At 46.4% G+C, this 18,971-nt stretch overlaps 1 protein-coding gene across 1 annotated transcript in view; it reads left to right on the forward strand.

Annotated features, from left to right (window-relative positions):
• The window catches only part of LOC129714255 (sodium channel protein type 4 subunit alpha-like), a 297,253-nt gene that overhangs the window by 219,472 nt on the left and 58,810 nt on the right, over nucleotides 1–18,971 (forward strand). The window contains 1 exon segment of the mRNA XM_055663806.1: nucleotides 8,916–9,042. Coding sequence (XP_055519781.1) covers nucleotides 8,916–9,042 — 127 coding nt within the window.

The raw sequence follows: 18,971 nt of genomic DNA on the forward strand, positions 1-18,971 counted from the left end.
AGTCAGCATGAAATCAAATTAACACATGTTCTGATCAGCGGTATTGTTTTTCAATCCTGCCACCCACTGACTCTTGAAGCATTGAATAGCCATGAGCTCATTTTTTGCTCACACTTGTTGGTTATAGAGTCATAAAGCCTTTGCCATTCGCCCCAACTTGCCAATGATGACCAAGATGCCCCATCCATGTTAATCCCACCTGCCCATATTTGATCCTATCCACGTACCTGTCCAGGCGTCTTTTAAACCTCCCATCTTCCTCATTGGGGACCTTCAAACTATCTTTAATTGGACTCTACCAGGCTTTATTTTGCACTAAATGTTACACCCTTTAATTTAGTTTAGTTTAGAGATACAGCGCGGAAACAGGCCCTTCGGCCCACCGGGTCCAGGCCAACCAACGATCACCCCGTGCACTAGCATTATCCTGTACACCAGGAGCAATATACAATTTTTACCACAGCCACTACAAACCTGTACGTCTCTGGAATATGGGAGGAAACTGGAGCACCTGTAGACACCCACAGGGAGAACCTATGGTCAAGATCAAACCCGGGTCTCTGGCGCTGTAAGGCAGCAACACTATATCTGCGCCACCGTGCCGCTCATTATATTCATTTGTTTTGAATGGCATTTTGGAAGAAATGTTAAAATGCAAATAATTGAAATCTAAGGTCTTAATGTGGGCCAAAGGGATTGGTATAAAAGGGTAAAAGGGGCAGCATGGATGTGGTGGGCCCAAGGGCCTGTTTCTGTGCTGCATGACTCTGACCAGTGATATTCCAGATTCAGTCTCAGCAAGGCGTGAATATGTTCAGGAAGATGTCTTTAGTTTCCTTGGACAGTGAATCCGTAATGTGAATGGCATAGGCATAAGATGAGATGGAATAGATTTAAAGAGAACCTTTTGGGTAACTGTTTCACTCAGAGGGTGGTGCCTATCCGGAACAAGCTGTCAGAGCATGCTATAAAAGATTAGTTTGGTTTATTTATTATTGAGGTAGAGTGTAAAGCTTTTTCTTTGTGTGCTATCCAGTCAAAGAAAAGACTATACATGATTACAATTAAGTCATCCACAGTGGCTCCATGCACAGGTAAAAGATAAAGGGCACAACACTTAGCGTAAGATAAAGGATATGACATCTGATTAAAGATAGTTCACAGTTCTCCAATGAGGTAGATAGGAGGTCAGATCAATTGCAACTTTTGGAAGGCATTTGAACAGATAAGGGGAGTGAGGGTTGAAAGGGATATGGGCTAATGCAGGCAAATTATTCTAGCTCAATATGACATCTGGGGCAGCATGGACAAAGTGGACCAAAAGGCTGTATAGCCCTATGACCATTTGACCCTATGGAACTCAAATTATCTTGTGCTACAGTGGCACAGCTGGTTGAGCTACTGCCTAACAACACCAGAGACCTGGGGTCGATCCTGATCTTGGTTGCTGTCTCTGTGGAGTTTGCACATTCGCCCTGTGACCTAGAGCGTTTCCACCAGGTCCTCCGGATTTCTCCCACATCCCAAAGACGTGCGGGTTTGTAGGTTAAATGGCCCTCTGTAGGTTAATTGGCTGATGCTCCTGGTGTGTAGGGAGTAGATGTGAAAGTGGGATCACGTAAAACTAATGTGAACGGGTGATCGATGGTCAGTGTGGACTCGGTGGGCCTAAAGAAGGTCTAAAAGAAGGATCTCAACCCAAAACGTCACCCATTCCTTCTCTCCAGAGATGCTGCCTGTTCCACTGAGTTACTCCAGCAATTGTATCTATCTTCAGCCTGTTTCCATTGCTGTATCTTACAACTCAATTCAATTCATTAAAGACCAATATACCATTGGCCTTTCTTTGGACTGACACACTGCTGATAGGAAGGATGGCCAAGAAGATTGACCTTACGATGATGAAGGAATGGCAATTAATTTCTAAGCTGGCTGGGTTTGTGCTGCTGCGGAGAAGACTGACAAAATCTCCAGGAACCTCAGGGAACAGCACGGAAACCTTGGGTGGGGCGCAAAGTCTCCAGAGGTTTCCGTTCAGGTTTCCTAAGTTGGTTAGACTCTATAACTACTGGAAACATCCTCTCCCCATCCACCACATCACAGGACTTTCATTGCTCGGTAGGTTTCAATCAGATCCCCCCTCATCCTCCTGGTCACTCCCTCTCCTCCCCTCTCCTCCCCTCTCCCATCAGGCAAGAGGTATAGGAGTGTGAAAGTGCACACCTCCAGATTCAGGGACAGTTTCGTCCCAGCTGTTGTCAGGCAACTGAACCATTATATCACCAACTAGAGAGCGGTCCTGACCTATTATCTACGTCACTGGTGACCCTCGGACTACCTTTGATCGGACTTTGCTAGACTTTTCCTTGCACTAAACGTTATTCCCGTTATAATGTATCTGTACACCGTGGGTGGCTCGATTGTAATTATGTATAGTCTAACCGCTGATTGGTTAGCACGCAAGAAAAGTTTTTCACTGTACCTCGGTACACATGACAATAAACTAAACTCAAACTAAGCTCGATTTATCACCAAAATGCTGGAGGTTTGTGAACCTTGTGGCTGTGCTTGGTCTAAGTGGGCATTTTCCTGTAAGTAACTAGGCGGAAGAGCGGCCATTTCTTTATTGCGCCCAGTTGCCTGTGTTGCCGTGGCAACACCACAGAGCGTCCGCATTAAACGGTCGCAGTAATCACACTTGAGACATGCTCCAGCGGAAAGACCGAGAGCAATTCTTGCATCAGCCTCTTGCGTTGGTGAGAAGCCTCCCGTGGGGCTCAGGAGCTAATTGGTGCAGTTATGGGACGATGCAATCAGTTGCCTTGTAAACCATGGCAGGGAAGCAGCTCGGGTCACCTTCTTTAGACTGTAGATTAGAGATACAGCCGGAAGCACGCCCTTTGGCCTCTGTTTCTGACTGCTTCAGACTGTTAGTGAAAACTCACATCTCAAGATTCAGGGACAGTTTCTTCCAAGATGTCATCACGCAACTGGTATTGTATCTGCCTCCACCACCATCCCTGGAGGCATGTTTCACGCACCCACCACTCTCTGCGTATAAAAACTTGCCCCGCACATCTCCTTTAAACTTTGCCCCTCTCACATTAAAGCTACTCTCCTCCAGTCCACACACATGCACACCCACACGCATGATGTGTATATACACGCACATACACATGATGTGAACACACACATACATGATATGCACACAAAACACACATGTGTACACACACATACAAGCACAGAACATGCACGTGATTTACACATACACGCATGGACATAACGATATGCGTACACACAATATGCGCACACATGCATATACACACACACACACACACATACACACACACATGCATGCACACACATGCACGATATGCATGCACACAAAATGTACACACAACATGCACATTCATAACACACACGTGCATGCACACACATGCACACTATATGCACACACACACACACACACACACACACACACACACACACACACACACACACTCTCTATATGCACACATGCGCGCGTGCACACATACACATGTAATATACACACTCGCACACACACACAAAATGAGAAGTCCATTACTAACATCCCTAAGTTACGAACTGGCAGACGCATTGCAATATGAGGCCACAATACTGTCCCATGGACTCTTTCCAAACCACTTGCTATCCTGATGGATGTGAGCATCCACCAACGAACCCTCTGGGAGACTCTGGAATGTCGCCTGACTCGCAAGATAGCCGGACATTCTTGGATATAAATGCAAACATTACGGCCCACATTGATATCTCCGGACCTGTCACGTTCTGCTGGTGACACTTCCATTAGCTGGGCTCACCAGCAGCCACCTTAATCCACAGAGCATTCCGTTTCCGCGTTATCCCTTGTGTAACGAAGAAGATCCTTCCGATTGTTTGATGTGCTGCTTTCAGAACATCGACCCTTTTGTCTTTCAATGCAGCGCCTGGCTGCTTCCAAAGTGCGTCTTTGCCCAAGTTCTCAATTAGTGCTCCCGGTAACACCCTCCAGCTGTTGATTACTGTCTGTGTACCAAAACACTTCCAGTCACAGAGACATACAGTTCGGAAACGAGTCCTTCGGCCCAACTCGTCCATGCCCCATCCAAGCTAGTTCCATTTGCCAGCATTTGGCCCATATCCCTCTAAACCTTTCCTATCCATGTACCTTAGCTTTGTTTAGAGATACAGTGTGGAAACAGGCCCTTCGGCCCACCGAGTCCGTGCCGACCAACGATCACCGCACACTTACACTATTCTGCACACGCCAGGGACAATTTACAATTATAGCAAGCCAATTAGCCTACAAACCTGTATGCCTTTGGAGCATGGGAGGAAACCGGAGCATCCAAAGTCGGGATCAAACCCAGGTCTCTGGCACTGTAAGGCAGCAACTCTACTGCCATGCCACCTGACATCAGTCTGAAGAACTAGCCTAGATGTTGCCTGACCGGCTGAGTTACTCCAACACTTTGTGTCCTTTTTTGTGAACCAGCATCTGCAGTTTCTTGTTTCTCTATGTACACGTCCAAGTGTCTTTTCAATGTTGTTATAGTATCTGCCGTACACTGTGGATGGTCGATTGTAATCATGTTTTGTCTTCCGCTGACTGGTTAGCACGTAACAAAAGCTTTTCACTGTACCTTGGTCATGTGACAATAAACTAAACTCAACTACCTCCTCTCAAAGATTGTTTCGTGTACCCTCCACCCTTGGAGTGAAAAAGATGCCCTTCAGGCTTGAAATAACTCTTGCCCCTCCCACCTTAAACCTATGACCTCTTGTTTTTGATTCCCCTACCCTGGGTAAAAGACTATGTGTTCATGCTACCTATTCCCTTCATGATTTTATGCACTTCTATAAAATCACCCCTCGGTCTCCCGAGGTACAGTGAAACACTTTGTCCTTTTTCTTACAATACACAAAGTACACAAAAGAGTCGCCACGCGTTTGGCACCGACAAAGTTACAAAGTTAGAGTCATGTTGGTCCCTCTTTGTTTCAGTCCTTCTCCTCCAACCCTAACCTCACGGTGTCGCTCTTTGTTCTCGTCCCCTCTACTACCACCCCCACCCTACCCCCACCGTGCCCCAATTGTTCTCGCCGGGAAAGGTGAAAAGCCATCCTTTCACGCTTAACAAGAGTGAGTCATTGCCACTCATCTGCAACAGTCGGGATGATTATGAGTGGGAAGGAACTGCAGATGCTGGTTTACACCGAAGAGAGACACAAAATGCTGGAGCAACTCAGAGGGTCAGGCAGCATCTCTGGAGGAAAGGAATGGGTGACCGATGACCAAAGAACCCACAATGGTCCATTGTTGGCTGTGGATGAGGTGATAATGCAGGGACACGCACAGTGAAACCAGCAGGATGACTTGGCTGGGGGAGGGACGGAGAGAGAGGGAATGCAGGTGTTACTTGAAATCAGAAAAATCAATGTTCACACCGCTGGGGTGTATGCTGCCCAAGTGAGATATGAGGTGCTGTTTCTCCAATTTGCGCTAGGCCGATCATTTTTTTGCCAGCTGGAGGCCACCTATTTAATATTCCTGTGGGAAAAAAATGTAAAAGGGGAGTGTTCCATCTGTCTGGGAGAACCTTTCCACTTTAACTGCCAGAATTCCATTAAGGCTGAAAGAAATAATCAATTACTGACAACACCAGGCATCTGGTTTGTTAATGGAACAGGGAGACAAAGTGGTGTGTGCTGAGGATATGACAGTCTAATGAGCGGACGATGGGAGCACAAGTACAGTGATTAGGGCTTTTCAAAATTGATTAACCCATAACCCCAGCCCCACCTCCCCAATCAAATCTATTTACGGAATACTTCGTGATTACAGGCAATGTGGACAATGAATTTTGCCACCCGCCTATCAGAACGGCTGATAGCGAGCCCTGTCTGGTGTATGATCAACCTCTGTGTTCTCCGTGAGTCAGCGTTCCCCTCATTCATAAGTTCATTGCGGAAACAGCCCTTCAGCCCAACTTGCCTACGGCAACCAACATGCCCCATCTACACTAGGCCCACCTGCCAGTCTGCGTTTAGCACATGTCCCTCTAAACCTGTCCTATGCACGTACCTGTCTAAATGTTTCTTAAGTATAGTGATAGTACCTGCCTCAACTACTGTACCTCCTCTGGGAGCTCGTTCCACACACCTACCGCCCTTTGTGTAAAAAAAGCAGGAGAATGGACTTGCGAGGGAAAGATAGATCAGCCCAGATTGAATGACAGATAAACTTGATAGGCCGAATGGCCTAATTCTGTTCCTATACCTGAAGAACTTATCCTTATAATTATAAAACTCTGATCTTGGATGTGTATTTATTCATTTATTTATTTTGTGTGATCACTTCTCGAAAAAACAACGGTGTAACGGTAAAATATTTACATATTTCGATAGAGATTTATCCCGTGGAGTCCAAAATTGCCTTATCTGAAAAATGAATGCATTATTTCTTGTTATTAATCAAAATGTTCAAAATCTGAAATAACTTAGAAAATATAGCCGGTTGGCTTTGGCTGATGACGTGATGATGTCACAATGGGTATGCACGCTGTGTTCCACGCGCTACGAGTGACGTCATCCTGCCTCCCGCTGCCTGGGACCACCCGCACCTCTCCCCTCCTTCTCTCCCCCCCCTCCTCCCTCTCCCCTCCTCCTCCTCTCCCCCCCTCCTCTCCCCCCTCCTCTCTCTCTCTCTCTCTCTCCCTCTCTCTGCTCCTCTCTCTCTGTCTGCCCCCCTCTTTCTGTCTCTACCCCCTCTCTCTCTCTGCCCTCTCTCTCTATCCCCCCTCCCTCTCCAGACGTGCCTGCAAGTTGGGGGCTATACGTGAGTGGATAGGGTGGGGATGGGGTAAAAGGAGTGAATGAATAATATTAATATAATATCAAGGATTAATGTGTGTGTATGTGGGGGGTGGCTTATGTCTGTGTGGGGGTGGTTAGTGTGTGTGTGACTCCGCAGGTCTCCCCCCCCCCCCCCCCCAGCGGTTTGCGGGGACGGGACCCAACGTGTTCCCCTTGGTCTAGTGAACCTATAAAACTAAACATTAAACCAGCAATAGTTCCACAGCCTTCCAGGTCTTGGTGATTCGAGGCTAGTGGATTCACCTTCCTTCCTTGAAACAAAGTTTCCTTGAAAGATGCAGTTTAATGCTGATAAATGTGAGGTTATCCACTTTGATGGCAAAAACAGGAAGGCAGATTATTATCTGAATGGTGTCAAGTTGGGAAAAGGGGAAGTACAACGGGATCTGGGGGTCCTTGTTCATCAGTCACTGAAAGTAAGCATGCAGGTACAGCAGGCAGTGAAAGCGAATGGCATGTTGGCCTTCATAACAAGAGGAGTCGAGTATAGGAGCAAAGAGGTCCTTCTGCCGTTGTACAGGGCCCTAGTGAGACCACACCTGGAGTATTGTGTGCGGTGTTGGTATCCAACTTGAGGAAGGACATTCTTGCTATTGAGGAAGTGCAGTGTAGGTTCACAAGGTTAATTCCCGGGATGGCGGGACTGTCAAATGTTGATAGATTGGAGCGGCTGGGCTTGTATACTGTAGTCTGGAATGTAGGATAAGAGGGGATCTTATTGAAACATATAAGATTATTAAGTGTTTTGACATGCCAGAGGCAGGAAACATGTTCCCTATATTGGGGGAGTCCAGAACCAGGGGCCATATTTTAAGAATAAGTGGTAAGCCATTTAGAACCGAGATGAGGAAAAACTTTTTCACACAGTGTTGTGAGTCTGTGGAATTCTCTGCCTCAGAGGGCGGTGGAGGCGGGTTCTCTGGATGCTTTCAAGAGAGAGCTAGATTGAGATCTTAGGGATAGCGGAGTTAAGGGATATGGAGAGAAGGCAGGAATGGGGTACTGATTGTAGATGATCAGCTATGATCACGTTGAATGGCGGTGCTGGCTCGAAGGTACAAATGGCCTACTCCTGGATTATTGTCTATTGTCTATTGACACATCCTCCTTTGGCCTGGCTTTCAACATTGTCTTTTATAAACAGATTACCAAGTGGGTTCACAATAATACTATACTATTGCTGTGGGAAGTTGGTGTACACAATATGGCTGTCTATGTTACATCAATAACTTCACTTGGCTCTGCAAAGAACAGTAAAGCTGCTTAATAATGCAAGCCTTTCCAGATGAAACCAAGTGTCCATTCTCCACTAGTTGGAGAATCTCGTGAGGTTTGGGTTTAGGTTTATTATTGCCATGTCTACCGAGGTGCAGTGAAGAGCTTTGCTCCGCGTGCCAGCTAATCAAATCAGATAATACTACACATAAATACAATCAGTCCCAACTCAAGTACAATAGATAGAGCAAAGGGGAAGATACAGAGTGCAGAATGTGTGTATGGAGTTTGTACATTCTCCCTGTGACCGCGTGGGTTTTCTTCGGGTGCTCCAGTTTCCTCTCACACTCCAAGGACGTACAGGTTTGTAGATTTTGGTAAAGATTGCAAATTGGCCCTAGTGTGTAGGATAGTGTTAGTGTATCGCTGGTCGGCGGGATTGCTGGGCCCAAGGCCTGTATCCATGATGTATCACTAAAAATATATAGTTTATAGCATTGTAGCACATCAGTTCCACTGACAAAGGGTGCCATGGTGGTCGGCGTGGACTCAGTGGGCTGAAGTGCCTGTTTCCACAAAGTATCCCCACGGTCTAAGGTTTAAAGTAAAGTTAATTCCAGAATTGATTCATTGACCAAATCCTCTGAGGTGAGATTTAAACGTTTGAGGCCATCCCTGTAGATCCTAGTCCAGTAACGTTCCAGCCTTTAGTTCGGACAGTGTTCAGCGTCGAGTGTCTAACGCGTTGTGCGCTGGCTGGTGGAGCTGGTGGGTGTGACATGTGCCTTGTCTCTCCTTCCCCAGAAGCTGGATGGAGTCTCCAGTTGTTCAGAAGGAAGCACCATCGACCTGACGAGCAAAGGGGACGAGATGGAGAACAACTCTGAGCACCCGGAGGAAGCGGTGGATCCAGACGACTGCTTCACGGATGGTAGGACACAGCTTGGCACTGTCATCGGAAATGGCTTTATTATTGTCACGTGTACCGAGGTTTTGTGATTTGTTCAGGAAAAAAACCAACCTTACTTCATGAGAGGAATAGGTCAGGTAAATGCACAGAATCACTTGCCCATAAATTGAGAACCAGAGGACATAGGTTTAAGGTGAGGGGAAAAAGATTTGATAGGAACCTGAGGGGTAACGTTTTGACATCCGACCCAAAACGTCACCCACCCATTTTTTTCAGAGATGCTGCCTGAGCCGCTGAGTTACTCCAGCACTTTGTGTCTATCTTCGGCATAAACCTGCATAGATATAATTTCTGTTGTGGTGGGGCAAAAAATGAAATGGATCTAAGGCATTACTGAGACAGGAGTTGATTCATGCTATAACCAACCTCTCGAAGAAGTGAACGCAAGTGTCAGGTGGTCCTCATTGAGGCATGTTAGATGCCCTTCGGAAGCAGGTAGACCAATTGTGGACGCAGCCCAGACCATCATGCAAACCAACCTCCCTTCCATGTGTTCCATCTACACTTCACGCTGCCTCGGCAAGGCCACCAGCTTAATCAAGGTCCAGTCGCACCCTGGTCACTCCCTCTTCTCCCCTCTCCCATCAGGCAAGAGATACAGAAGTGTGAAAACACTTACCTCCTGATTCAGGGACAGTTTGTTCCCAGCTTTTATCAAGCAGCTGAACCAACTAGAGAGCGGTCCTGGCCTACCATCTACCTCATTGGAGTGCATCCTGAGTGTATTGGATGTGAAAGTGGGATAACATAGAACTAATGTCAACAGGTGATCGATAGTCAGTGTGGACACGGTGGGCCGAAGGGCCTTTTTGCACGCTGCATCTCTAAACTAAACTAAACTAAACTAAAACAATTCAGCACTTCAACTCCCCCTCCCATTCTGAATCCAACCTTTCTGTCCTGGGCCTCTTCCATGGCCAGAGTGAAGCCCACTGTAAATTGGAGGAGCAGCACCTCATATTTCGCTTGGGTAGTTTACACCCCAGCGGTATGAACATTGACTTCTCCAATTTTAGGTAGTCCTGATTTCTCCTTCTTTCCCCTCCCCTTCCCAGCTCTCCCACAGCCCACTGTCTCTGCCTCTTCCTTTCTTCTTCCCGCCCTCGCCCACCCCTACATCAGTCTGAAGAAGAGTCTCGACCCGAAAGGTCGCCTATTTCCTTTGCTCCATAGATGCTGCCCCACCTGCTGAGTTTCTCCAGCATTTTTGTCTACCTTCAATAAAACGAGGCTGACTTTACTTCAGGCAATAAGGCAGCAAGGTACAAATTCAATATCAATCGAATATTACAGTCCACTGGTGCAAATCTGTTCCCATGGGAACAACGTTTTGGTACCAAACACAGTACCTTATTGTCATGGAGATTACAGCTTGCCCATCACTATTCCGCATTGGTAATCTTCCTATTTTGATGTTTCGTTGATCGATTTTTAAATTACCAAGAGCTACCAAGAATTTTAACTGCAGAAGGAAATAAGTAAAAAAGCCGCCACTGGTAAATTGATGCAGAAGATTAAGAAGCATGGGTTTATCACTGACCTGGCTGTATGGCTTATTGATAATGGGCAGAGGGTTATGGTGGGTGGACAGTGTTCAGGCCGGACGTCTGTGACCAGCAAAGTTCTGCAGGGATCCATGCTGGGACCTCAGTTGTTTATCGCTACCGAAATGGGCAGAAAAAATAGCAGATGGAGTTTAACCCAAGCAAGTGTGAAGTATTGCACTTTGGGAGGTCCAATTAATGGCAAGACCCTAAAGGGCTTGTTCCACTTGGCCGTCATTTGCGCGCCATTTACGCGACCTCTTCGTTGCTTTGAGACACACGGGTAGCTTGTGGGCCGTGCGGGACGGTCGCATGGAGAAGCGCAGAGGGGTATGGAGTTGCGCACGGTATCACGCGGCACTCCAGGATTTTGTAGGGCACAAAATCTTCGCGCGTCTCCGGCGTGACGTATCGCGTACGCACGCGGGCGTGTTGCGGTCACACGCAGGCGTATTGTTGGTCCTGACCTCGTACGTGTAGTGCGGGGTGACGCATGATTACGTCACCGTGCGTATCCATACGCAGTCGGCCCACCTTTTACGCGTCATGGATATAAGCGTGCAATTTAAAAATGTGCACAGTTTCGTAGAGAAAACATACATGGTGAACACCAAAATATACTAAACCGGAAAGTGCAAAAGTGAATTGTTGTTTCACTTGCAATGACTGCTTGGGTCCCTGGATTTTGAGTAAGGAAGAGGTTTTTTTGGGGGTTTTTTTTTAAATTTTAATTTTATTAGAAGTAAGTACAATAATGTGGTACCTTGTAGATACCTAATATATATTGACATGTTACGTTTTATGTACAACTTATTTTTTAAGGATGTGGTTAAAAAGACAAATATTGAATCTCCTACAGCTGGATGAACGAATGACATGAGAAGGGGTGCTGTTAGTAGAAATGGAAGAGCAAACCAGATAAGTGATACAAAATGCTGGAGTAACTCAGCGGGACCGGCAGCATCTCTGGAGAGAAACAATAGGTGACGTTTCGGGTCGAGACCCTTTTTCAGACTGAAGAAGAGTCTCGACCCGAAACATCAACCATTCCTACTCTCCAGAGATGCTGCTGGTCCTACCGAGTTACTCCTGCATTTTGTGTCTATCTTCAATTTAAACAAGCATCTGCAGTTCCTTTCTACAGATTAATTTGGTCTGCAGCTTGCTACTTTTCATTCACCTCTTTTTTTGAATAGGGACATTACATCTGCAGTTTTCCAATTGCTAGCACCACTCTAGAACCTGGAACATTTTAGAAAATCACCATAAATATCATAAACTGGGTAAATATCATAAACTGGGCATTCAAATGACGTCACGCGCTCCAGACGGCTGCGCTGACGCATGAAGACGCATGATGACGGCGCGACTGTCGCGCATCATTCACTACCGGCCTGTGGCGTAAATGATGGTCAAGTAGGACAGGCCCTTAAATCAGCATTGATGCACGTTGGATCTTGGGGTCATGGTAAAGAAGCCGTATGGTATGCGTGCCTTCATTGGTCGGAGCATTCAGTATAAGAGTCATGAAGTTGTGATGTAGCTTTCTAGATCATTGGTCAGGCTGCATTCGGAGTATTGCGTGCAGTTCTGGTCTTCCCAATGCAGGATGTGGAGGCTTTGGAAAGTGTGCAAAGGAAGTTTACCAGAATAATGCCAGGATTGAGGGGAATCAGCGACAGGGAGATTTAGCTGCAAGGTGAGAGGGGCTGGGTGGACAGGAGATGTACGGGGCAGATTTGATTACACAGATGGTGGTGAGTGGCCAACAATACTGCCAAGGGTGGCAGTGGAGACAGACACTCCTGCTGCCCAACATCAGTATGGCCACTTCTCCATCACTAACAATAGCAAGTGAGGAGGTGGAAAAGCTATGCAGGAGAAAGGAAAGCCTGAAATCTCCATGCTTCCCCCTCTACCCTCAAGCTCTGTGCCGAACAACTGGTACCAGTCTACACAGGCATTTTCAATCAGTCCCTGAAAACCTGCACTGTCCCTGCCTGCTTCAAAGTCTCCACCATGGCCGGACTTAAGCCAAGTGGACCAATTGCTCCCAGTTGTGCTCCGTGGGCTAAGGGGGCCCCGTGCTAGAATAATCTACTCTCGGCACGGGTAGATCTACTCCGGGTAGAGGGGGGAGAGAGAGTAGAGGGGTGGATGGGGAAGAAAGGGATAGATGGGGAGGGGGGTGTGAGGGGGAATGGAGAAGGGGAGGTGGGTCGTTCCTTCACGGTCTCGGGGTATCGCTCCCGCCCCTCCAGTCGCCGTGCTTCACGCACACAGCCCCGGATCCCCGGGGAGACGCGGTGAACAATACGGGGAGGGCCGGGCCGGGCCGGGCCGGGCCGGGAGTTGGAGCAACGTTTACAAACCTTGGCCTCAGCTCACACCCATCCGCCCGGACCCCGGCATCTGCTCCCGCCGACGGCCCTCTCCCTCCCTTCTCTACTTCCCTCCCACACACAACTAACACACACACACACACACACACACACACACACACACACACACACACACACACACACACACACACACACACACACACACACACACACACACACACACACACACACACACACACACACACACACACACACACACACACACACACACACAACTAAGTTAGGATGGGGTAGATCCCAAAGGGTAGGATGGGCCCTCTCCCAAAACTTACTGCCTGGACTGGTTTTTCGCCAATAATTATTGGTTTTCCAGGATCTTGTTAATTAAATTACTTTTTTTTCATTTCACAGTCACTAAAACAAGTGGTATTGTAACTATGTACTTTTACCGAGGTGATCTACACAATTTGTTTGTTACTTGTAGGCCTACGTGTATGCAATTTTATATTAAAATGTAGCTTTGACCTGTTTGGTCCATTAACTCGCAGGCATTTTTTAAGCGCACATTTTGATTGCTTTCCATTCTACCATGGAGATATAAAATCTATAATAGACTATTTATATTTCTATGATTCTACAGACCTTGGCTGGGAACCTAGGGCTCAGCAAAATTGTTCCCAATTGGGCCCCGCACCTCCTAAGGCCGGCCACCATTGTTCCAGTCCCAAAAAGCCAAGGATTGCTGGTCTTAATGACTACAGGCCTGTCGCACTGACCACTGTAATCATGAAGACCCTTGAAAGGCTTGTGCTGGCCAAGCTGAAAAATATCACAAACCCCCTGCTGGACCTCCTGCAGTTTGCATATCGGGCCAATAGATCAGTTGATGATGCAGTCAACCTGGGCCTGCACATCATCCTCCAGCACATAGACAGCCAGGGGACCTATGTGAGGATTTTGTTTGTTGATTTCAGCTCTGCATTCAACACCATAGTGCCAGAGCTACTACACTCCAAACTCTCCCAGCTGACTGTGCCTGAACCCCTCTGTCAGTGGATCACCAACTTCCTGACAGGCAGGATGCAGCAAATACATCTCGGACCCACTGACCCTCAGCATAGGAGCACCGCAAGGCTGCATACTCTCCCCTCTCCTTTACTCTCTCTACATCAATGACACAATCGGCCACAGGCAATGATGGTCCAATTCTATACTGCCATCGTATTGTACGTATACCTACTTGGCTAATAAAAAGTGTTCAATTCAATTCAATTCGATAAAGTGGTGACGTTTAAGGGACTTTTGGATAAGCGCGTGGATCTGGAGGGATGTGGATCATGTGCAGGCAGATAAGTGTTGGCATCATGTTCGGCTCAGACATTGTGGGCTGAAGGGCCTGTTGCCAGTGCTGTACTGTTCTGTATTTTATCCTCTATGAAGCAAGGAACTTACATTTACGTAGCACCTTACACAGGACATCACAAGGAATATCACAGCCACTAAAATACTGTAGATGTGCTGTCACTGGGATATGCATAACAATTCCACTCAAGGACCCAAAAGGGTGAAAAATAAAGTGAGAGTTTTAACATAAGGAGTATTGTGTGCACTGCTGGTCACCCCAATACAGGACTAATGTGAAGGCTTTGGAAAAGATACAGAGTAGATTTAGTTCAGTTTCATGTAGTTTAGTTTATTGTCAAATGTACCAAAGTGCAGTGAAAAGCTTTTTGTTGCAGTCAGCGGAAAGACTATGCATGATTACAATCCGGCCGTCCACAATGTACAGATACATGACAAATGGAATAACGTTTACCAGATCGATGCCTGTGCTAAGGGGTATTAGTTACAGGGAGAGATAGCTGTTTTTATTCCAAGTGCTGTCAGTTCACAGAATAACCTGGAATTGGGGACAGTGATTAGACTATATTGCAATTGTTAAGGGGCCACTTGACTCATGGAGTCCATGCCAGTTTAGTTTAGTTTCACCAAAGCCAATTAACCTGTAAACCTTCACGTCTTTGGAGTGTGGGAGGAAACCGTAGCACCCGGAGAAAGCCCACGCGATCACAGGAAGAACGTACAAACTCCGTACAGACAGCACCCGTAGTCAGGATTGAACCCAGGTTTCTTGCACTGTAATAAGGCAGCAACTCTACAGTGCGCTACTGTGCCACGCTATCTCTAAAACTAAAAACTAATACCAAACTGACCTTTCAGCTGAATGACCCTGCCACAAAGACATTGCAGGCACTTTATCTACACATCTCCAGCCATAGGTCTGTGAGCTACCTAATAGAGAGAGGACAGAGCAACCAACACTCTCTCAGCAAACCCTTCACGTCCACTTGTCACCTGGTACATGTCAACAAGCACCTCTGTCCTGTAGGTTTGCTGTAGCATTACTAATCCCAGCTGACCAACATCACCATCCTCATAGAAACTCCCAAGAACATGTTTCCGTGACGAAGATGTTGCCTGGACTCAAAGGCCTGAGCTATAGAGGGAGGTTGAGCAGGCTGGGACTCTATTCCTTGAAGCACAGGAGGATGAGAGGTGATCTTATAGAGGTGTACAAGATCATAAGAGGAATAGATCAGGTATGCACACAGAATCTCTTGCCCAGAGAAGGGGAATCGAGAACCAGAGGACATAGGTTTAAAGTGAAGGGGGGGGAAAGATTTAATATGAATCTGAGGGGTAACCTTTTCACACAATGCTGGTGGATGCTGAACGAACTGCTGGAGGAGAGAGTTGAGGCAGGTACAGTCAGAATATTTAAGAAGCACTTAGATAGGTACATGGATATGATAGGTTGAGAGGGATATGGGCCAAACGAAGGCAGGTGGGACTAGTGTGGATATGACATGTCGGTCGGTGTGGGCAAGTTGGGCTAAAGGGCCTGTTTCCACTCTGTATGACTCTAAGACTAGTGGGAGAGTCTAATACGAGAGGGCACAGCCTCAGAATACAAGGATGAACCTTTAGAAAGGAGATGAGGAGTAATTTCTTTAGCCAGAGGGTGGTGAATCTGTGAGATTCATTGCCACAGGCGGTGGTAGAAGCCAAGTAATTGGGTATCTTTAAAGTAAAACTTACCAGATTCTTGATTAGTAAGGGTGTCAAAGGCTTTGGGGAGAAGGCAAGAGAATGGGGTTGTGAAGGAAAGATGATCAGCCATGATTGAATGGCGGAGTAGACTCATTGGGCCGGATGGCCTATTTCTGCTCCCATGCCTTATAGAGGTGTGAAACCCAGTATGTCTAGTTACGTCTTCGTTTCAGTTTTGAAGTTCCGACAACCAACTGGAAGCTTCGTAGTTGAGGAGCAGGATAATAGTTGATTGGATAAAGTCCATCCATGGTTAGAAATTTGTGACTGTTTGCGTTTTCTTTTATTTTTGCTTTTCTTTTTTTTAAACGGCGCCAAAACTGTGGTGTCTGTGCATTTGCGGGCTGTGCAAAAGAATTTCACTGTGCTGTGTGTACATGACAATAAAGAACCATTGAACCATTGATTTCACAGCTCATAACAATACTAGTTGGAGACTAATTTGTCTCATAGTTTTCCCCGACCCGAAACGTCACCTACTCATGTTCCCCAGAGATGCTGACTGACCCGCTGAGCTACTCCAGCACTTTGTGTCTCTTTGCAGTTTCTTGCCTCTCGTAATACAGGCCATTGTAAAATTTACTGCTGATGGAGATGTTGCCTGATTTTGATGATCAATCCCTCTCGACCAATCCCTTCCTTAATCTGCAAGGACTCTGACTCAAAAGATTCAAATAATTTATAATTTCAGGGCAGCACAGCTGGTAGAGCAGCTGCCTCACATTGGCAAGACTCCCGGGTTTGATCCTGACCTTGGGTGCTGTCTGTGTGGAGTTTGCAGGTTCTCCTTGTGACTGCGTGGGTTTCCTCTGGGTGCTCTGGTTTCCTCCCACATCTCAAAGGAGTGCGGGTTTGGTTAAGTAAATTGCCCCTAATGTGCAGGGAGTGGATGAGAAAGTGGGATAACATAGATCTTAGTGTGAACGGGTGATCAAAGGTCGGCATGGCTTGGTGGACTGAAGGGCCTGTGGTATCTTTCAGTCCATTAATCTTACTGCCCATTGACTCAATGCTGCCTGAATGACAGGGTGTGAGTGGGTCTACGGAACGAGCTGCCAGAGGAGGTAGTTGAGGCTGGACTATAGTACCTTCCTTAACTTTGGTGCCACTGTGGGGTTATGTTGTGTCGTGGACTTCTGTGTTTGTGCTTTAAAAAAATATGTTTTATTTATTATTTATTTTAATGTTACTTGACTGTAAGAAAAATCCATTTCGTTGTCTCTTATGAGAAAATGACAATAAATTGAATCCAATCCAATCCAATCCATTCCAAACAATAACACCATTTAAAAGACATTTGGATGGATACATGAATAGGATGTTTAGAAGGATATGGACCTAACATGGGCAGGTGGGACTAGTATAGATGGAGTACCTTGGTCGGCGTGGGCAAGTTGGGCTGAAGGGCCTATTTCCGTGCTGTATGACTCTATGGCAGTTCATTTGGTGATGACTGATATGCAATTAATAGAGACAAATTGTCTTGTGCAGAGTGCAAAGGAAGAGCATGCGGGAAGGGTGGAGGAGTGGGGGGGGGGGGGGGGGGGGGGGGGGGGGGGGGGGGGGGACATTTACTGTAATGGATGGAGTGATTATATATTTGAAGAGGAAATAATACCCAGCATCCTGTCACATGAGTGCATTTAACTCACCATCTTAATTGCTTAATGCTGCTTTGGAGCAAGCTAGGTTTTCTATGCTAAACTGCATTAATCTGCGTTATTTGTTCAATTAGATTATTTTTCGGTGGGATTTACCAGTGAATCTTCTTTCCTACAGCCATCAGGCTATTAAACACAACAACGAATAAGCTCTGAGCTCTGAACTGCAAAAGACTATATTATTATTATTGAACTCTATTTGTTATTTATTTAACTTGTTTTTTTTTTTGTCTCTTCCCCCGTTATGTACAATGTTTACATATTTGCATATTCTGTTGTGCTGCAGCAAGTAAGGAGTTCATTGTCCCATCCGGGACATATGACAATAAAACACTCTTGACTCTTGAATTGCTTGCAAGTTGTCGTTAACGGTGGTGAGGGGACATACATTTGGAGTATTGTGTTCGGTTTTGGTCACCCTGCTGTAGGAAGGACGTCGTTAAACTGGAAAGAGTGCAGAGACGTTGCCAGGACATGAGGGCCTGAGGTCAAGATTTAGCCTGAGATTGGGCAGGCTAGGACTTTATTCCTTGGATTGACTGGTGATCGAGGATGACTGGTGATCTTATAGAGATGTAGAATATCGTGAGGGGAATAGATAGGGTAAATGCACAGAGTCTCTTTCCAGGAGCAGGGGAATCAAGAATCAAAGGACACAGGTTTAAGGTGAGGGGATGGGAAGATTTCATAATAACCCCAGGGGTAGCTTATTTTATATATGGTGGGTATATGGAATGAGCTGTCGGAGGAGGTAATTGAGCCAGGTTCTATCACAATGTTTAAATAAACATTTGGACAGGTACATGGATAGGACAGGTTTAGAGGGGCACAGGTCAAATGCAGATAGGTGGGACTGGTGTAGATAGAGCATGTGGGGCGGCGTGGGCAAGTTGGGCCGAAGGGCCTGTTTTCACTCTATGACTCTGACTCTATGACTAAGACTATGACTTTATGAATCTATGACGGCATGACGATGAATCTATGACTCCATGACTCTACGACACTATGACTGTGTCTATGACTATGATTCCATGACTATTAATATTTGGCTGTGCATCTGCAATTGTGACTATGAGTCTAAGCTTCTGGTGAAGGGAGTCGTAGTGGAACGACTCACACAAACCGATCCCAAGGTGAACTCCTCCCTTCTCTCAGGTTGGGAAAGACTCAAAATGCCAATCCAGCTCTTTGAATGAGACCTGATCCTTTCTCTCTCTCTCTCTCTCTCCCTC

The sequence above is a fragment of the Leucoraja erinacea genome, chromosome 2 (genome assembly GCF_028641065.1).
Source record: "Leucoraja erinacea ecotype New England chromosome 2, Leri_hhj_1, whole genome shotgun sequence".
NCBI classification, from domain to species: Eukaryota; Metazoa; Chordata; class Chondrichthyes; order Rajiformes; family Rajidae; genus Leucoraja; species Leucoraja erinaceus.